Source organism: Agrilus planipennis, unplaced genomic scaffold, assembly GCF_000699045.2.
Source record: "Agrilus planipennis isolate EAB-ADULT unplaced genomic scaffold, Apla_2.0 scaffold423, whole genome shotgun sequence".
Classification (NCBI taxonomy): Eukaryota; Metazoa; Arthropoda; class Insecta; order Coleoptera; family Buprestidae; genus Agrilus; species Agrilus planipennis.
In genome coordinates this window covers 16,585-31,148 of record NW_020439548.1, presented here as the reverse complement: position 1 = coordinate 31,148, position 14,564 = coordinate 16,585, and the positions used below count along the sequence as shown (strand labels likewise).

Here is a 14,564-nt window from a genome sequence, read left to right as displayed (position 1 = left end):
CTGATAATTTTAGAGGTTTCTAATGTGATGTCGTAAATAAACACATTTTTTGCGCTTACATTGCAAACGCTGGCTGAACCCTACGAGATAGATCAAAATAATGTACTACAATATTGTACATCTTAAAAGGGTCTACAAAAAAGTCCGCGATGGTATATGTCTATCTCTTAGGAATAACCCACAATAACCATTTTTATCCTTTATTTTTTATGAGAAATAATGACTTATTTACGAAGCGATTGTAGGCAATACAGCATTAATTCTTATCCAATTAAGTACCTTAAATACATTGTGTATTCAATATAGATCAATACGGTCCTTTACAGCATGTAATTTAAATGAATATTTTCGACGATATTACAGATTTAAAATGCAGGGACATAGCGGTTGCGGCGGTACCGGCCGGGATGCCGGTTTGTATTGTCTAATGACAAAAAAACTGTGAATGTTGTATATAAGACATTCTGTTGTATATTTAGTATGTTTAGGAGGTATCTTTTGAAGATTTCCCCTTTTCGATAATAATCTAAATAAAACAAAAATATATTTAGTATCAGCATTGCACCCGTGCGAAGCTGGGGCGGGTCACTAGTTATATATATAATATGAGATATAGGATGTCCAATTTTTTCTAACTAATTGTATGAAAATTAAGAATTAAAAAGACTTCTACGTCAGAAGAAATGAATATGATACGAAATTTAGTCACAAGACTATTTATTTCAAACAGAAATCAATACGTAGAGGAAATATATATCTAAATATTATTTTGTTAGTTCAATTAAAAATGCCCCTTAAATTCTCGTACTGTTTAGAACAAGATCCACTCAGTATATTAATGGACTCTTTGTTTAAATTAAAGTACGAAGAAACGACGGCATTTTTGTTGGGGTGGTAAGAAACCTTTATTCCTAGCTCCTCTGCAATGCGGTTAGGTCAAGGCCACAATGAAAAGCATATTTCCCCAATTCCCAGTTGGCTCGCGAAAACTTAATTATGTATATGTATATTTTAAGCGAAGTCCTTTATTGTTGCGCTCTTGGTAGATTGTTAGATTTATAATAGCTGGATAATTTATTAATCAATTTTGAGAAGATAATAAACGGATTTAATTTCAGTTTCGAATTTCTTGGAATTTATTAAGGGTTTTTCATTAATTAAGTAAACAACGCAAGAATTTAGTATCAACAAATGGGAAGACTTTTAAACGATGGAGATTAGGTATTATTTATTAAATGTGATTACGAATGTCGTAAGTAGACAAGAAATATTGGCAGGTGATTGATTATAATAATGGTAAAAAAAAATTGTAATTTCTTTTAAATACTGTTTCTTTCAAGATCAATTAGAAGGGTGAAATACAGTCATATACAAAGAAAAAATAGTTTTAAATTATTTTTAAAATATTTATTTTGTAAAGTGCAGGCTCTTACTTAGGCCACCCATATTACATACGCTTGATTAAAGGAAAGAACGGTGGTAAAAAACGAATTGGGAAGTTTTTTTATCAAACTTGTAACACAAATAAAAGGTGTTTAATACCTTTAGAAAGGGCACGTCAAGAAATATTAGTGAACCTGATACTTTACGTTAAAGAAAACAGAAATATAAAACTAAATACATTTCTTTTTCATAAAGTTCAGGTACATTTTATTCAGTTTCAGTCAAACTAAAATAAGGGTAGTTTTCTGGTTAATTTAGCTTTGTATATTTTGCAATGAATCTAGTAGTGCTTCCTTTAATTTGAAAATAACCTACCTAAGAATCAAGAGGGTAGTTCTAAAAGGCTTAAAATTAAAAAGCTTTTTCATATTTTTGACCACACTTATTAAATTATTTAAAATATTTACTTAACAACGTTATTATTATATTTTTATTTTATTTCTATTTCANCAACGTTATTATTATATTTTTATTTTATTTCTATTTCAGGTACGCCTCATGTTTGCGATAGCACTTTATGTTGTAAATGGTAAGGATTATTTACTTGTTACTAATGTTAAGTAAATAGAAATAACATTTTTTCACCTAGTTATACCTACCCGTTTATGGCGCTCTATTTTTTTTATTTATCGAACAATGCAGCAGTTATATTTTTGACTTTTAATTTAAGAAATGTTATAAATATGTACGCCAAAGAAAAGTTACACATAAAAATGTTATTTTTATACAAAAATAATTCAACAATATTCGGAGTTTATAAGTTCGCTTTGCGAGTGGAATGATATTTCGCGAATTTAGGTCAAGTTTAAAAAGCAGAATATGAATCTTTCACAAACGAAAATTGCCAAGTAATTATTATTGAATCAACTAACCAACCGCTAGACGCAATCGGTCTATTAGAAAAGAACGGTGTCTAGCCGAAGTAACTGTGAATTAAATTCTTAGCATATTTCAGTACTCCACTTAAAAAAAAAAGTGAACATATACAGTATGTCCAATATGCCACATTCATACGTTCATCGACCTCTCTTTTGAACTGCTTTGCCGATTTTGCCATAGAAAGAATTTTAAATGCACATATTTTACTACAGTTCATTAAATTCTGAACTGAATGAAGATTTCAGACGCTTCAGAGAGAAAAACTGATTCCTTATAAGATCATTCTGTCCGTCTGCCACACAACTGTTCTTGTTGTAGGAATTTGGAATTTGGCACGCTGTTAATAAAAAAAATTGACATTCACATCTTTTTATTAGTACAGTTATTCAAAAGTATCTAAGGAAATTTTGGTATTTATGGACCTCGATTTCGCTTCGGTATAAATAAAATTTATTTTTAAATAACTTTTAATAAAATGTTATTTAGATAGTTACACAATGCAGTAGGTAATTACAGTAGACACTGGATAGCGTTAACATCGTATAATGTGGTGTCAGACTACTTTACATTGTGAACAAATCAAACCTTCGCTTATAGAAACAATCGTCCATTGCCCTTAATAAATAATCGATATTTCCTCGTTGCTGTAGCAGCACTGCTGTAAATCTTCAATATATGTCTTTGGTACTTCCCCAATCGTATTAGCGGAAGAGATATTGTTCGTAGTAAGTGGTTGTAGTAAGTACAAAAGCCATTATGCGAAAAATTCTCAGAAATATACAAAAATTTCATTTCATTCATTAGTGTTTTATATTTGTATGTATGTTTCTTTTGCTAATTATGAAGTTTGTTACGTTTTAAATATAACATTCGTTAACGTGAACAACCGCTCACACTACTAAATGTCTATTGTAATTGTTTTCAGAGCTATTTGCTCACTTTCAAATTTTATTTTCACAAAGGTAAATAACGAAATGATTTATTACTTAGTATGTATGTACGTTTTAACTCATGCAACGAAAATATTTTCTACTACTGTTCGGTTCCTTGGAATGCTGGATGTACTGTATATTCTGATTTCAATAGATACCGTTACGCGAGCCCACTTTGCACCCTGAACGGAATTCTATTCATTTTTGCCTGGTATGCGTATTGAACGAATCGATTTCTTTAAGAAATTTTACCAAATATGAAACGTATATATTCTCTTAAACGGTCGGATTTATTAGAGCGATTAATCTTAGCAGAAACTTCACCATACATTTTCAAAAATGTTATAACTGCTAGTTGAAAAACGAAAAAAGAAAGATGTATGGGAAACTTGACTAAACGAACGCTAATTAATTCAACCTAGTTCCTTTGTTCATTCACTAATGTTGCGTTCATTCTTTTTTTTTGTTCCTAATTCAACGATTTTATTCATTGAATACAGCGACTATATTACTCTTAATTCATAGTCGCTATTGCTATTTTAAATTCAAGTATTTTTAATTTTGTAATCGATAATTAAGCAAATATATTTGCATTTTTACCAACAATAACTGATCTGTTTTGCAATACTTTCTAATTACTTGGGAAAGTTTTCTTATCCATTGAACAAATATTTTTTTAAAAAAGGAAAATAATCTCAAAGAAAGTATATACAATGTAAAGAATCTTAAAAGCCCAACGAAATAAAACGCTGTTAAACAATCATAAAATAATACTATATTTTGTATAAAAATATATAATTATATACTCAAAAGTAGTTCAAATACACAAATATTAAATACCAGCAAATAAAATATTAATGTTTTATTTAAACTGTTAAAAATTCTTAAATCTATGACTAGCTGATTGTACAGTAATGTTTTTTTTTGCATTGAGGTAGTTTACGGAATTGTATAACCGTGGGAATGGATTTTGCCGAAGTCCTGCCCGAAAAAAATTTTTTTGAACCTGAGTTAATGATATAATTAGAAAATTCTGGCAGGAAATCGACAAATTTAGAATGGTTTTGTACTAACAACTGTCCATCTGTGTCATTGTCAGTAAAATCACTTATGATAATAAAATAATAATAATAATAAATGAAATACAGTTTTTCATTAATATTAATTTGGTCAATAAATGAAAATAGGGTATTTGGGTATTTAGTATTTTACTACCTACATAATATAACAGCCAAATAAAACTTTTCTTTTAGTTTCAACAGGGCGTATAAAAATATACTTTTATCGATAGGTAATAAGTTATATAATTTATATTTACATGGATTCAAAATAATAATTTTATCATTAGCACCAAGGGCATACTGAATCTAAAACGAAATGTACACAAGAAAAAGTTGCATTTATTCTAAAATTTCTGCATATTTTTAGCAGTTCTTTGCTGTTTCATCTTGTTACATTTCTTTACATGTCAGAATTCATCTTCTCCTTTTTTTTATTATACCGAATTAATTAATGATTAAATCGCAACGATAACACGGTACCTGTAGATTAGGTTGGTGTTATAATTTTTTAAACACTAAATAAATATTATTTTTTTCTGACAAAACATGAAATGAAAACGAGTACTTATAAACAATAATAAATTAAAATAACAACACTAACAGCAGTTAAAATAAAGGTTTCGACTTTTAGTTTAGTTAATAACGTCTTTAGCTTGAATAAATTGGTACTAAAAATTATAAAAACAATTCGAAATGACAAAATGTGAAAGCACAAATAATAAAAGCTCGCATTTTTTTGTAATAAATTTTGCTTAAATGCAGAAGCAGGACAGGACTTTTTTTTAGTGAATAATAACCGCCACCATGAGAGAAAACTAGGTCAATTTTATGAAAACGGCATTTAATTTTCTTTTTAACGCATTAATTTAGATTACCGATTGCACTGAAAACCGCCGGTATGACAAATGGCTAATTTTCACGATTTGTTTTTAAAAGCTTTTTTCAATGTTTCTTTTTATTTTGATGTCCATATGTATAAGTATGGCATACAGTCGAAAGATTGAAACTGTTATACTTACAGGGATAATACGGTGGTACGATTTATTATATTGAAAGTTTATTCAAAAAAACAGAACTTTTAGCTGACTTAATATTTGTAAGATTATTCGTCTGAATAACTCAGTCACTCCATAACGGCCATACCTTTTCCTAGAGCAAAGTAAAAGACCATAGGTTGGGCTCCAAAACGACCACAAGAAGAATTCGAGAAATCTTTTACATTATTGATATATATTTGGATAGTTTACTATTGCTTGTCTAAGGAAAAGGCAGGGAAAATCCTTACCGATTTGTCAGTTTCAGTCATTTTATGAACATTATTATTATAATGTTGTATGTGACGAAAAAATAGCCAATAAAACGTCTACTTCTTTCTATGCGCACAGCCTACGAATATTGACTAAGAAGAGTTCAGTGCAACCTTTGAAAGGGCTCTTACGCTATCAGTGTCTCGGTGGCGGTTTAGGAGGCGGCTGGGGAGGGGGTGTTTGAAACGTCTGACTGAAGCCGGGCAAAGGCAGGTTTTTATCGTCGGTTGCCTGCAACAATTGCAAAATTTCTTGGTCACTAAACACCGGCTCTTCCAATAACGGTACTGGTAACGATTGTTCGATAGTTTCAGTTAAACTCGGAGGAACCGGCGGGTTTTCTTCGATTTCTTCCAAACTTTCACTTTCCAGATCTTTGAGGACCCGTTGCGTGGATGGTCCCGGCAAGAATTCCAACGGTTCTGGACCAATGTTCAGGCCAGACAAATCTTCTTGTGAAAACAGCAGAGAAGTCACTTCAATATCAGGCAGTTCTACAGTTGAAGGGTCGAAGTTTTCCTCTATATGGGTTTTCGGAGTTTTTGATTTAACAAGTACTGCTTCTGTAACTTCCATTTTAACAGAGGATGTGCTAGGAATAGCCTGTTGTTCTAGTTCTTGCGAATGAGATTTTTTGATATGTCGTACTAGATGGTCTTTTCGCCCAAATCGTTGTGGGCAAAACTGGCAAAGGAAATCACGCATGCCTGTATGTACAACCAGGTGGCGTCGCACATCTTTTCGCGTGAAGAACTTTCGGTCACAATAATCGCACGTGAATTTTTTTTCGTTGGGATTTTTTACTGTCCGACTACCGGCGTGCACTTTTAAATGGTACAAAATCTCATCCTTGGTCTCAAACGATTGAAAACAAACCTGACACACTAGACTACCTTCTTCAGCGGCGTGGACTGCCATGTGTTTCTTAAAACTCAACAATGAGGTGTATTCTTTTTTGCAATCTGCTTTTTCACAAATGTAATGCTTCTTGCTGGGACTGTGAACTTTTATATGGTTCTTCAAGTGGTCTTTTCGATGAAATGTCCTGTCACATACTGAACAACTAAAGGGTTTTCGGTCTGAGTGGATGAGAGCATGACGAACTAATTTGAATTTTGACGTGAACGTTTTCTTGCAATGTTCACATTTGAATGTAGAGGAGCCGGTACCGTGACTTAATTGGTGTTTGGCGAGCTTGGCAGCGTTTTGAAACGTTTTTTGACATGACTGACATACATACAATTTTTTCGAAATTTGCGGTTTTTTAACTACAGCGCTAAGTTCTTCAATATTTGTTTCAACTTTTATCTTTGGAGTTTGTAAGCCAGAAGGTCCTGGTTCTTCTAAACTAGGGAATGGTTTCTTTACTGGCAAATACGGAGTAGACACACTCACTGGGCTCTGGTAAAGTTTCGTTTGACTGTAGTAATCTTCAATGTAGGCTTGCTCTAACGTTGGTTCTGGTTTTGTACTGGAATGAGGCAATGTTTGGCCAATTGTGAATTCAGAAAATGGAGTATATTCTTGCAGTGATCCAATGACGGTCATTTCTGGTGTTGTAGTTGTCGTTGACTCCTCAACTAATTGTGATGTACTAAAAGATTCAACACTTTCTGAAATTTCAGAAAGCAATTCTTCACTTTCATCTGGATTTTCTGATTCAACTGACTTCTGCACTACCTTTCCAATATTTGTCTTTTCGCCTGGTGTTCCCATGGCGATGCCAGTGAGGACATCATCATCTAAAAATTTATAATTGCAATAACATATTCAAGTGAAGAATGAACTAACACTAATTTGTATGACAATGGTTTTTTAATGTTAAACTGAAGGCCTCAACAGGAAAAATGTCTGGCAGATGTTAGAATGCTTAATTTTTAGATGGTCCAATTACTTTCACTTTTCTGTTGTACACAGTTTATTGGCAAAGCTTCACAAATGAAGAAAAACATTAGGCTCTTTTATGTTTGTTAACTTTTACTTCTATACTACTACTAATTTAATTACTCAACAAATTTAGAATCAGGAATATGCTAAGCCCTTTTTGTCATAGACTTGCAAATAATGTTTTCAGGAATAATTAAAAATATATCATTGAAATATAAAAATTCTTGAAGAATAACAATCCATTTTATTCTGTATTGAATTATAAATTTTCTTGCGGGGTTATTTTATTACCGTTTTATTTTGTATACTTTAGAGAGGTACCTACTACTGAAAAGATACAGAGGAAACTAACAATAAAAATCCACCAAATAAAATTTTTGGAAAGTTGATTAGTTTTTATAAAGTAATACAACTCCAAATAATGTACCCATAATAATCGCGAATTCATAATAAAATAAAAGGCACCTACTTGAGGAATTTGGGTCAAAAAAGGACCTAAAACAACTGTCAACTTTCTATTTAAATGTCAGCTGTCATGAAAACTGTGAATGAAATTATTCAAATACTTACACTATCGGGTTATGATGAGCAACTTCCCCCAGAGCAATGTTCAAAATTCAATAAGCACTAATTTCAATGCAAATATTTTAAAAATCCACGTTTGGTAGTTACTGTTACCGTTCTATTTTGCGCGCGCGGATTATAGATAACAATTTATGTCTTTTATTCGAATGCTTCCTGTTGAAGAAAAGTTTTCTTCGCATGCTACCGATAAAATAAGAAGTTTTTTGTTTGGAAAGCATTCACTAAAAACTAAATGCGCATAAATGTCACTGTCAAGTCGCCATATTCCGTATTTACAACAAAGAGAACGTCAAAAATTGACCAATAAGAAAAGAATCTGAATTGCCAATCAAATTACCTGGAATGTGTGAATTAGAAAGTGACTATGTAACGTTCACTGACTTTGGACTTTATAAATATAACTAATACACATTTATGTCAAAGGAAACATAGATTTACATAAGACAACGATTCCGAAAAGTGATGAAATACTAAATTTTAAATTGTCATAATGAAATTGTGTTTCGTTATAAGAATTTACTAAGTTTTTCCTTAGGGCTTCATTATAGACACTTCTGCTTTAAAGATGGCATTTGCCTATCATCTATGGACATTTGCCGACATAATCATAGATAAATTTAAAAGGCATAAACATAACCTTAATTTGTTTTAAATTAGAAATTAAAAATATAAGACTAAAATCAACAAATTAAAGCAGTGAGCTTTATAAATAGTTAAGTAGATAGTTTTCAATTACTGTAATTTATAAATTATATATTTATAAAGATGGGCTTGCTAACTGATCCAAGTGCAGAACCTAGTAAATTTACCAAGATTTTAACAAACCATAACACAAAAATTAATGTTATCCTGTATGTTGTGGGGGCAGTAGGATTTTGTTTACTTGCCCATCCTGCTGTGAACTATCGAAATTATTTTTCGGAAAATGCCCTCCTTCCTGGTTTGGTGCATTCGGAATTTCGGGATGATAGTAGTGCAAAGTTGTATTATCGTGAGTTACTAGATGAAATGAAAACGTATGATAATTCAATGCCATATCCTTGGCTTCTGGCGAAGTTTCGACAAATAGGTTTAGAGGTGTATATTCATAATTTTACATTAAATTATCCTCTTAAAAGATCACAGGTAAGTGATTCTGATGCAACTAATTGAGCTAGATGTATATTTCATTTGAATTTTAGAAATTCCATGGGAAAAACGTATATGCTATTTTAAGAGCTCCCAGGGCTGCAAGTACTGAATCATTGGTGCTGAGTGTTCCTTATAGACCCCCTTTAAGCATTTTTCAAACAACTGCACCTTCTATTGCTATTATGATAGCTTTTGCAAAGTTTGCAGCAAGTAATTATTGCAACTTTACATCATGAATTGTGATTTATTTCTTGTTTTACTCCAGAGGGAAATTATTGGTCCAAAGACTTAATTTTTTTGATAACTGATCATGAACAGTTAGGAGCGCAGGCTTGGATAGAAGCTTATTATGGTGTACAATGTGGCAAAGAAGGTGTTTTAGAGCATGGAGATTTGGAAGGAAGGGCAGGTTCTATACAGGCAGCTATTAATTTAGAACTTCATGATTTTAATTTGAGTAATAACTTTTATTACTTTATTCAAGTTTTCTTCAAATAAGGGGGGTATTTTGCAGGAAATATAGATGTTAAGATTCTAGGATTAAATGGGCAGTTACCTAATTTGGATTTGTTTAATCTTGCAAATAAATTATGTGCAAAGGAAAAGATTCCATTCACGTTTAGGGGTAGAAGAAACATGTACGATTATCGTTATGAACCGTTTCGATACTGGAAGGAGGCTTTACATACTATGATGTCCATGCTCGGTTCACAAATGTCTGGGGTTTGTTTGCAAATATTTAGAGAGATTTGGAGCAATCTCACTATATTCTTCCTTCATTAGGTTCCGGATGGAAATCATGGTCTCTTCCATCGAGTAGGGATTCAGGCGTTGACATTGGAGGGATTTTCAGAAGAGAAAGGAAGTAGGACTGATTTTTTGGTTTTAGGACAGCTTGTAGAGCACACTTTTCGAAGCTTGAATAATTTACTTGAAAGACTTCATCAGAGTTACTTTTTCTATATACTGTCTGATTCTACAAGATTTGTTTCAATTGGTAGGAAAGTTTTTCTTTAATTTGTGAATTAGCACAAAAGGTTCTGTTATAGCAAAACCATTTCTCTATTGTTTAGTTTTAAATGGCTTCTTGTAGGAATTTACACTCCGGTTTTGATTACAATGGCAAGCACATTAATTTTAAAAGCAGCCGGAATTTGGTTTACAGAGATTATTAAGGAATATGAGAAATTCAAAAAGAAAGAGGATTATTTTAAGAATAATAAAATCAAGGAAACTAATCGGGAAATTTACGAGCAAGTGGTGAAAGAGCAAGCGAGCCTGGAAAAGGTAGATTATGTGGCTCTTGGAAAAATAGTATTAATGGCGCACACATTCGGTTTGCTAGCGTTGGCGTCGCCACCTTACTTGCTCGATTTGATGTCTTATTTGGGTTACAATTATTCAACCGAAACGACAATTTTTGTAGGATTTGCAATTATTTCACTTTTATTGCTCTTTTTCCCTATTTACGACGGTTCTGTTAAAAAGAACGCCAGCACAATGAAAACCATGAATATGGTGATTTCTTTGGAATTGGGGGCAATCGTGATATGTCTTTTGATCATAAACGTAGCCCTTGGGGTTGCTCTCATATTCCTTTGGGTTCCTGCAGCTTTGTTTATAAATCCAACTGAAAACAGGTACGTTACAAGCCCATAAAATATACAACAATTTCGCAGGCTTGAAAGAAAATTGGCTTTTTTCCATAAATTTTATTAATATTACTCAGGTTTAATGATTTAAATAAGTTTCTTTGAAAATGATCTGCTCTCAGTCTTATGCGCCATTTATTATTAATGTCGTAGACGCTACTCGTTTCTACAAAAAATTACTTGGCTCTTCGTTCATCCTTTGGTCCTTACAACAGTGGCTGTTACAATTTATGTAGTCGCAAACTTCCGTGGTGAAGAATTCGAGAAAACTATGGGAAGGAGTTTTCAGGCTGCCTCTCAAGCGATTGTATACAGTATTGTCGATTCGATGGTGTACGGAAATTGGTTTTATAATATTTGTTTGGGAGTATTTTTCCCAATTTGGCTTTTATTTTGGTATTTAGCGTTTGCTGATCTCTCAAATGATGTTGTTGAAGCAGCTAAAGAGAAAAAAAATAAATGAAGTGTAATTAATACGTGTTCTTACGTAACTGTGTGATTCGTTGAAGAATTATCGTAAAATACATACATGCTTATTGAATAAATAAAATTAGCACCCTTAGACTTATTCCTTAATAAAGTAAGAGTAGATATTGTGTGTTTTGTTATTTAAAGTGATTTTAAGAAGAGTGAATTATTTCATAAAAGATTTTGTTTACTTGCCCATCCTGCTGTGAACTATCGAAATTATTTTTCGGAAAATGCCCTCCTTCCTGGTTTGGTGCATTCGGAATTTCGGGATGATAGTAGTGCAAAGTTGTATTATCGTGAGTTACTAGATGAAATGAAAACGTATGATAATTCAATGCCATATCCTTGGCTTCTGGCGAAGTTTCGACAAATAGGTTTAGAGGTGTATATTCATAATTTTACATTAAATTATCCTCTTAAAAGATCACAGGTAAGTGATTCTGATGCAACTAATTGAGCTAGATGTATATTTCATTTGAATTTTAGAAATTCCATGGGAAAAACGTATATGCTATTTTAAGAGCTCCCAGGGCTGCAAGTACTGAATCATTGGTGCTGAGTGTTCCTTATAGACCCCCTTTAAGCATTTTTCAAACAACTGCACCTTCTATTGCTATTATGATAGCTTTTGCAAAGTTTGCAGCAAGTAATTATTGCAACTTTACATCATGAATTGTGATTTATTTCTTGTTTTACTCCAGAGGGAAATTATTGGTCCAAAGACTTAATTTTTTTGATAACTGATCATGAACAGTTAGGAGCGCAGGCTTGGATAGAAGCTTATTATGGTGTACAATGTGGCAAAGAAGGTGTTTTAGAGCATGGAGATTTGGAAGGAAGGGCAGGTTCTATACAGGCAGCTATTAATTTAGAACTTCATGATTTTAATTTGAGTAATAACTTTTATTACTTTATTCAAGTTTTCTTCAAATAAGGGGGGTATTTTGCAGGAAATATAGATGTTAAGATTCTAGGATTAAATGGGCAGTTACCTAATTTGGATTTGTTTAATCTTGCAAATAAATTATGTGCAAAGGAAAAGATTCCATTCACGTTTAGGGGTAGAAGAAACATGTACGATTATCGTTATGAACCGTTTCGATACTGGAAGGAGGCTTTACATACTATGATGTCCATGCTCGGTTCACAAATGTCTGGGGTTTGTTTGCAAATATTTAGAGAGATTTGGAGCAATCTCACTATATTCTTCCTTCATTAGGTTCCGGATGGAAATCATGGTCTCTTCCATCGAGTAGGGATTCAGGCGTTGACATTGGAGGGATTTTCAGAAGAGAAAGGAAGTAGGACTGATTTTTTGGTTTTAGGACAGCTTGTAGAGCACACTTTTCGAAGCTTGAATAATTTACTTGAAAGACTTCATCAGAGTTACTTTTTCTATATACTGTCTGATTCTACAAGATTTGTTTCAATTGGTAGGAAAGTTTTTCTTTAATTTGTGAATTAGCACAAAAGGTTCTGTTATAGCAAAACCATTTCTCTATTGTTTAGTTTTAAATGGCTTCTTGTAGGAATTTACACTCCGGTTTTGATTACAATGGCAANAGGCATGAAGGTCTAGTCAGAGACATATTAGAGGCAGAAACAGGAGTTAGGAGGGGTAGAGGTAGACCTAGATTAGATTACTGTTCGCAAATAGTTAAGGATGTGAGAAATGCAAAGATTAGCTCAGGATAGGAAGGAGTGGAGGTGCGTGTCCTACCTTGAGCAAGGAACTACGAAATTCTATGAATTACGACAAAACAGCTCGAAAAACAATATCGAATCCAGCTGTGTAAAACTGAAAACTACACGATATTGCGATCTGCTAATAAATGCGTATAATCCAAAATTCTTAGAAAACGATTAGAAAAACTTTATTTATTAGATGAACCCAAAGCCAAAAAAACTATGGATCCCATTTCTTTGTCTTACTGCAATATGAAAAAGATCAGAAAGAAAATGGGGTTATAAATATTTTGATATAAAATGATTGATATTGATTTTACATCAATAAAATTATTTGCAACCCTATTTTGGCCCTGATCTTTCACGCTAAACAAACCATTTTGGCATCAGTGTTTTTTTCCAATTAAAACGGGTGACAAAGGCAAATAAGGAAGCATAAATACTTCCTAAAAAACATTTTTGCACATCTTTAGAAATCCACCCCTGTTCGATATGAATAAAAAGCTAACTATATACGTCCCTAATAAGATAAATGTTACATTCTACTGCTTTTTGGTTGATACGAGTATTAGCATATAACAACAATTTCAAAAATATTACTACTTTTAAACTTGAATTTCTTTATTTACTCGGTACATGTTTTTTGTTCTTTCATCTTCCCAGCATTCCAAAGGCCAATACCCGGGCCAGATGCGATCTTCGGCCCTGCAATTCTATGTAACTGTCTGACGAAGATACTGCTAAGCGAAACAATCGCAGTCATTGTAAATAATATTCTTTGAAACTTTACCCATAGTGCTTTTAGTTTTTATATTATTGATTCTTTTTTCACTTTACTCGCATTATTTTTTTTGGCTTTTATCTTCCGTAAGCGCACTCACGTTAAGTGTATCCCTATATTGGTATGAATGTCATTCCTCGAGTGAGGGAAATGGACAATAGATCTTCCCGTAGGGTCAATTACAGCCATTGTTCTATTNTAAAAGATCAGAAACAAAATGGGGTTATAAATATTTTGATATAAAATGATTGATATTGATTTTACATCATTAAAATTATTTGCAACCCTATTTTGGCCCTGATCTTTCACGCTAAACAAACCATTTTGGCATCAGTGTTTTTTTCCAATTAAAACGGGTGACAAAGGCAAATAAGGAAGCATAAATACTTCCTAAAAAACATTTTTGCACATCTTTAGAAATCCACCCCTGTTCGATATGAATAAAAAGCTAACTATATACGTCCCTAATAAGATAAATGTTACATTCTACTGCTTTTTGGTTGATACGAGTATTAGCATATAACAACAATTTCAAAAATATTACTACTTTTAAACTTGAATTTCTTTATTTACTCGGTACATGTTTTTTGTTCTTTCATCTTCCCAGCATTCCAAAGGCCAATACCCGGGCCAGATGCGATCTTCGGCCCTGCAATTCTATGTAACTGTCTGACGAAGATACTGCTAAGCGAAACAATCGCAGTCATTGTAAATAATATTCTTTGAAACTTTACCCATAGTGCTTTTAG

At 32.6% G+C, this 14,564-nt stretch overlaps 2 protein-coding genes across 3 annotated transcripts; one reads left to right on the top strand and one right to left on the bottom strand.

Moving 5' to 3' along the window:
- Positions 1 to 4,171: 4,171 nt before the first annotated feature.
- Positions 4,172 to 8,375, bottom strand: LOC108743092 (zinc finger protein 577-like). 2 transcript variants are annotated; one of them, XM_018478517.1, is made up of 2 exons: positions 8,080 to 8,375; positions 4,172 to 7,364 (listed from the first exon to the last, which is right to left on the bottom strand). In XM_018478517.1, exon 2 carries the CDS (start codon positions 7,336 to 7,338, stop codon positions 5,758 to 5,760), a length of 1,581 nt encoding a protein of 526 aa, XP_018334019.1. In that variant the 5' UTR covers positions 7,339 to 7,364; positions 8,080 to 8,375; the 3' UTR covers positions 4,172 to 5,757. The 2 variants fall into 2 exon arrangements, with proteins under 2 accessions (XP_018334019.1, XP_018334020.1); XM_018478518.2 differs by lacking the exon at positions 8,080 to 8,375 and adding an exon at positions 7,979 to 8,039.
- Positions 8,376 to 8,700: 325 nt separating this feature from the next.
- LOC108743088 (glycosylphosphatidylinositol anchor attachment 1 protein) lies at positions 8,701 to 11,439 on the top strand. Its single transcript, XM_025979347.1, has 7 exons — positions 8,701 to 9,219; positions 9,276 to 9,435; positions 9,491 to 9,682; positions 9,740 to 9,948; positions 10,009 to 10,222; positions 10,319 to 10,865; positions 11,031 to 11,439. Exons 1-7 carry the CDS (start codon positions 8,860 to 8,862, stop codon positions 11,338 to 11,340), a joined length of 1,992 nt encoding a protein of 663 aa, XP_025835132.1. The 5' UTR covers positions 8,701 to 8,859; the 3' UTR covers positions 11,341 to 11,439.
- Positions 11,440 to 14,564: the final 3,125 nt, after the last annotated feature.

Bases quoted from the DNA above. Each gene is read 5' to 3' on its own strand.
- LOC108743088 (XM_025979347.1), top strand. From the start codon at position 8,860: ATGGGCTTGCTAACTGATCCAAGTGCAGAACCTAGTAAATTTACCAAG. The intron at 10,223-10,318 runs GTAGGAAAGTTT...GGCTTCTTGTAG, and splicing joins TACAAGATTTGTTTCAATTG to GAATTTACACTCCGGTTTTG. The intron at 10,866-11,030 runs GTACGTTACAAG...TTAATGTCGTAG, and splicing joins ATAAATCCAACTGAAAACAG to ACGCTACTCGTTTCTACAAA.
- LOC108743092 (XM_018478517.1), bottom strand. From the start codon at position 7,338: ATGGGAACACCAGGCGAAAAGACAAATATTGGAAAGGTAGTGCAGAAG.